This window comes from Drosophila gunungcola, unplaced genomic scaffold, assembly GCF_025200985.1.
Source record: "Drosophila gunungcola strain Sukarami unplaced genomic scaffold, Dgunungcola_SK_2 000001F, whole genome shotgun sequence".
Classification (NCBI taxonomy): domain Eukaryota; kingdom Metazoa; phylum Arthropoda; class Insecta; order Diptera; family Drosophilidae; genus Drosophila; species Drosophila gunungcola.
The window spans coordinates 8122081-8127254 of NW_026453197.1; the positions used below are offsets into that span (position 1 = coordinate 8122081).

Genomic DNA, 5174 nt, shown 5'->3' on the forward strand with positions numbered 1-5174 from the left:
AGCCGGAAAAAGTTATAAGGTGCCAAAGGCCGTAAAAGATGCAATCAAAATCAAACTGATTTGTCTCCGGGGAGCTGTGCCAACTTTTATATTTACGACCGGGACCAAGACCAAACTCCGGCAACAGCAGAGTTGCGACGAGACGAAGATGGAATACACTCGCAGTTGATTAATGCACTGCCGGGATATATGAATATCTGAGCAGATTGGCCAGCTTTCATTAGGGACGAATTTTTTGGGTGGCCGCAGTAAAAAGTTTCGGAAAGTTAAATTAAAAAGTGACACGGATAAGCTTGCTCTTAAAAATTACCTTGACTTGGTAAAGCTTTAAAATAAATATTTAAAAACTGCAAATCAATAAAGGAGATTCATTTTTCTTTCTTTGTATCTTACCCACCTTTGGAGCTATAAAAGCGGTCTTACCTATTTTGGTTTCTGCACTTAAATTGCACTGGCATCCCGGATGGTAATGATTCTGGGAGTGGGCCAGGAGTGAAGTTCCGGCAGCTGGACGCTTTAATTAGACAGTCGCAGTTGTGTGAACTTCGGGCCGAAATTGCCGGGGGAAATGTGGGATAGGAAGTTGGAGCCGAAACTGAAACTGGAGCTGGATAGCGAATCTGGAGTTTCCTCCCTGCAATGGCCGTCGGTCGCGAGTCATGAAATTTATGCGTTAAAATTGCATAATTTGGCCGCGCACACGCACACGCACAACGTCACACAGACAGAGACACGGAAAAACTTTGCACATAAATTCTGGAAGTCAAGGTAACGGCGAAAACTTTTTGACCTCCCCCTTTTAGTGGAAATCCCTGGGGCCCTATCAAATTAAACACTTTCTGGTGTTGGGGCGTCTACTTATGGGAGGGCCTACATGCAGATGCATAGATACGCAGATACAAAGATACACGTGCTCAGATGGAAGATGCACAATTCAAAGCACACACGATTCGATTTTAATTTCCTGTTTCGGCTTGTACTCCCTTCAGAGAAACCTTTCGAATTTCGAGCTTTCCAATGCAATCCATGCAGACGGTTGCCATTTCATTGCCTCTTTTGGAATTTGCAAATACGAGTTTCCATGGGTGGATAAACTTCGTTTTTTTTTTTTTATGTTCAGGGTTGTTGTTATTTTTTGTCTGTGACATTCGAAGTGAATTTTTTGTGCCGTCTCCCTAATAGTTTTTCAATGCAAACTTTATTTAGTGCTCCTCGATGGATTGTCCGCCCGTTTTACAGCACCCCTGAATTTTCACTCAATTTTTCGTTCGCCAATTTTTGACCATTTTTGCAATGAATTTCGTTTTTGGTTATTCCGTCCGTCTGCCATCGCATGCCGTATGTGTGCTTTGTCTGGCGGCGTTTTTATGAAGATAAAAAGCTCGACGAGTGAGAGAGAGTCTGGCAAAATGTCCGCTGGCTTATATGCGACTACCACTCTGTGGCTAATGGGGCTGATGGCCTAGAACCCATTTGAGCCCAGTTGGTAGGGAAATCGAGGAAAAATTGGGACGGAGCTCTGTTTTGCTTGTAGCTGCAATAATTGTTTATTGGCAGCAATGGATTTAAATTGTTATCGATTGCAGCTGCGAAACAATTATAAATGGCCAAGTGTGAATTGCGGGGGTCAGAGTGCATAAACTTATGCAAGGAAATGTGCAGGGATTGTATCGATAAATATACATTTTTGATAGTGTTTGTCTCGCCTGGCTTTTGTTTGCATTTTGAATGCAGCAATCAAGACGACAGTCGATTCGTTTCTGCTTTGAAATTAAATTCAACTCGGATATGGATATTTTGTTTGCTAAGGCCATTCTTCAGGTTTCACTTTAATAATAATAATAAATAAAATCATATTTAATCCAGCACATGTTGACATGAGAAATATCGAAATTTCACTAAAATGGCTTTTAAAATAAACACATTAAAGGCAAAATTTGTTTGTTTAAGATATTCTCTTAGAGTGCAGACTCAACTCTAACGACTTGACAATGGAATTTTCTGCATTTAAAATGGCTTAGCCGTTTACACTGATTATTTCGAGGAACTTTTTATTTTAAGCTGACTTTGCAGCACAATTGGCCAAGTTGACGGTCCGACGGACGATTTAAGTTCGCCAGGCGGCCGACGAGATGTTGCCAAAATGCAAAACAAATACAACAAACTAGGGCTGACTGAAATCAAAGTAAAGGACTTTCGGCGGGGGAAAAGGAGCGTGGGCAAACAAATGCTGTCGCATAATTTTTGGCAAGAACGTGAAATTAATTATGCGCAAGAAGAAAAGCGGCAGGCGAATGAGCAGCAGCGGAAAAGGGCTAACAAAGGACCTCGAGTAACATCCTGGCCAAGTCGCGTCAGCTGCCAACAATTTTCCTGGCGCCCGACACGAGCTGCCGGAGTGGGCAGCATTCGGTCTGGAGCATCCGAGGATTATGTTAAATTTAGCGGTGACGATGACACACAAGACACTTGGCAAAAGGTTCTCACACAATGGCCGCAATAATTGCGCGGAATTGGGGAATGTCTAGGAGCAGGCGGTGGGCGGAAGGGGGCGGGGCAGCGGTACAGCAGAAGGTGGCCATTAATTGTGCAAAGTCAGTGCGACTGAAAAAGCCAAAGTCAGTGCCAAGTTAACAGACGCCACTTGCCAAAAAAGGCACTTGGGCTAAGTTCTTGGTTTACTTTAAGTAAATTTATATTAATATTTTTATTAAAATTAATAAATCAACAATTTTCGAATTTTTAAATTGAATAACTTTTGATTTACACTAAATATTACATTTTTAGTTTGAATATATAATAGACTGGATTTCAAGGTAAATTAAACTACTGCTCATTTTGATTTAATTAATTGATATAATTTAAGTAGGTTAGTTAGTTAGTTTATAATACTTTTGTTTTCTTACCTTTAATTACTGAAATATTTTTTTTAGTGAACGACGGGCAAAATGGAGAAGGAATAAAAGGGCGATGCAAGAGAATAAAATGCCTTCAACCAGGTTCCTGTCTCGCTTTTCCATTTTCTTTTGCTCCACCTCTCTATTTCGGTATGCCATAAATTTGATGCTGTTTTTATTGTCATTTCCATGGCAGGGCAGAATGTTTGTTTTATTTTAAATGCCGACCGAAGGACTTCACTGTCCTGTTGGGCTACCCCAACAATTAAATACAATTTCGAAAATCCCGAAAAGTGCGTCGTTGTCACAGCAAGAATATAAACAGCAGACCGGCATAAAACGAGGAAAAGAAGAAATAAATCATGCACAATTCTCGAACGCTTTGCTTCTATTTATCAAGCTCAGCGGAATTCTTTGTGGAGGATAATTTGGAAGTGGGGCGCGTAAAACCGGAAATATATGGAAGTTTGGTTTTTGGCCAGGAAAAGATTGCCTATGCTAAGCATTTTCCATTTTCATTAAAAAGCCCTATGTGGGAAATTATGTATAAATAAGAAAACCCAGCTTTAATTCAGCTTAAAAAGAGTATAAATTTTAAAGTTAATATAATTAAATATTTATTTGCTAATTTAAATTGGAGTTTTAATACTTAATGATATAAAAGGAAGACAGATCTAAATAGATTTTTTTTTATGTTTAAAAAGTCTTTGAAATAAAAATATGAAAATAAAAATGTAAATACTTAGGAACCTTAAAGAGTTTTAAAATGGTTTTTAAAGTGATCTGTTAAACTTAACATTTAATCACTTAATTTTTCGCGATTTCCTTCAAAAAAAACCATCACATTAGTGGAAGCAATGAAAACCTTTTGTCGGGAGCGGGAAAGACAACATTTCCTTTTGCGGCTGGCCAAATATTTGCATTAAATTTGGCCAAGTGGCAACGTTTATTCTGCTATTATACATTTTTTCTGTTCCGCCGCTTTACTTGCTTTCAATTGCGTTTTTTCTACCCCTTTTTTTGTGCCACGGCACTTGATTTTCTCATTCTCTATTTCCTCTTCATTTTTCTTCGCTCTGCCAGTGTGTGTGGGGGTATTTTTTAGTTGTACAACAATTTCTTTGTTTGCTCTGTGCTTCGTGGCGAGTTAATTTTGCATTTCCGCTCATTTAACTGCATTTCCACTGCTTACCACCCCCCACCACCCCGTTGCCATGGGCCGGCTCAAAGTGGCGTGAAGTTGTTTTGGCCGCAGGAAGTTCATTTGGAGAATGGGCAACAGAAGCGAAAGTCATATGAATTTCCAGAGAAGAACAGGCTATGAAGTGCCACTCGGAAGAAGCAAAAAGATTTCGACTTCAGTTTATAGCACTCAACCACAGGAACAGTCAGAGAAGCGCTGGAAATATATTTTGCAAGCCAACATGGAGCAAGTTGCCAGAAAACGTAGAAGTCCGTTTACACAGGATAATGTGAGTATCATAAAAAATTCCATCCACCAAAAGCTAAGCCATATCTCCTTAGAAACCTGTGAATAAACGGACCTGCAACTTGCCAACCAAAACACCGCCCTCAACACTTGTTCAAACCGTTAAGAAACCTTTCCAGAAGTTCTCTTCAGATCTGGCTAATCTACCGCCAATTCCTGCAGTCGATGCTTTTGAACGGGGATATCAAGTGGAAACTATTTTGGATATGGTACAAAACACCTTCAAGGAGTCTTTTTTATACATAAAATTTAAGGATCTCTCTGAACCCGAACTGGTGCCCTTGGAGCTGGCCGTGGAACGTGTCCCCCATTTACTGTCCAGTTTCTACCAGGAATACGTCCAAGCCTGGCAAAAACTGGAGCAGCAGAAGCTGGATACTGTCTCATAAATTTAAGCAAGAAATCTCAGACTTAAAACTATAGATTGGAAGAGTGCGAGTTGCGAAACTGCCACGCATTTATGCCGCGCACCCTTTTATGCAGGCTCGCGTCGAGTTTTAAATAATTTTATGCCTATTTGCCTCGTGCATCTCGCAAAATTTCACACCTCAACCAACCATCAAAAGTTGAGGAGGACGTGCGTGCCAGAAGTTTCTGCCACACGCAAATAAAGGATACCGAAAAGGATACAGAAAATGCGGCTACAGGGGTGTAGAGTTCCCTTTTTAAATAGGGTCTTTGCAAGAATGTTTATGGTCTATTTCAGTTAGTATGGTGGTAAGCGTAGATTAGTATTAAAAAGTAAGTTGGTATCCTCTAAAAGTAATTTGAAATTGTGCAAGGGTAGT

At 40.0% G+C, this 5174-nt stretch overlaps 1 protein-coding gene across 1 annotated transcript; it reads left to right on the plus strand.

Annotated features, from left to right (window-relative positions):
- Nucleotides 1-4045: 4045 nt before the first annotated feature.
- Nucleotides 4046-5174, plus strand: LOC128262284 (uncharacterized). The gene is made up of 2 exons (XM_052996451.1): nucleotides 4046-4369; nucleotides 4422-5174. Exons 1-2 carry the CDS (start codon nucleotides 4169-4171, stop codon nucleotides 4773-4775), a joined length of 555 nt encoding a protein of 184 aa, XP_052852411.1. The 5' UTR covers nucleotides 4046-4168; the 3' UTR covers nucleotides 4776-5174.

What these genes read in the sequence shown, in the direction of transcription:
- LOC128262284 (XM_052996451.1), top strand. Translation starts at nt 4,169, where the DNA reads ATGGGCAACAGAAGCGAAAGTCATATGAATTTCCAGAGAAGAACAGGC. An exon ending in GTCCGTTTACACAGGATAAT is followed by an intron (nt 4,370 to 4,421) that starts GTGAGTATCATA and finishes ATATCTCCTTAG; the next exon opens with AAACCTGTGAATAAACGGAC.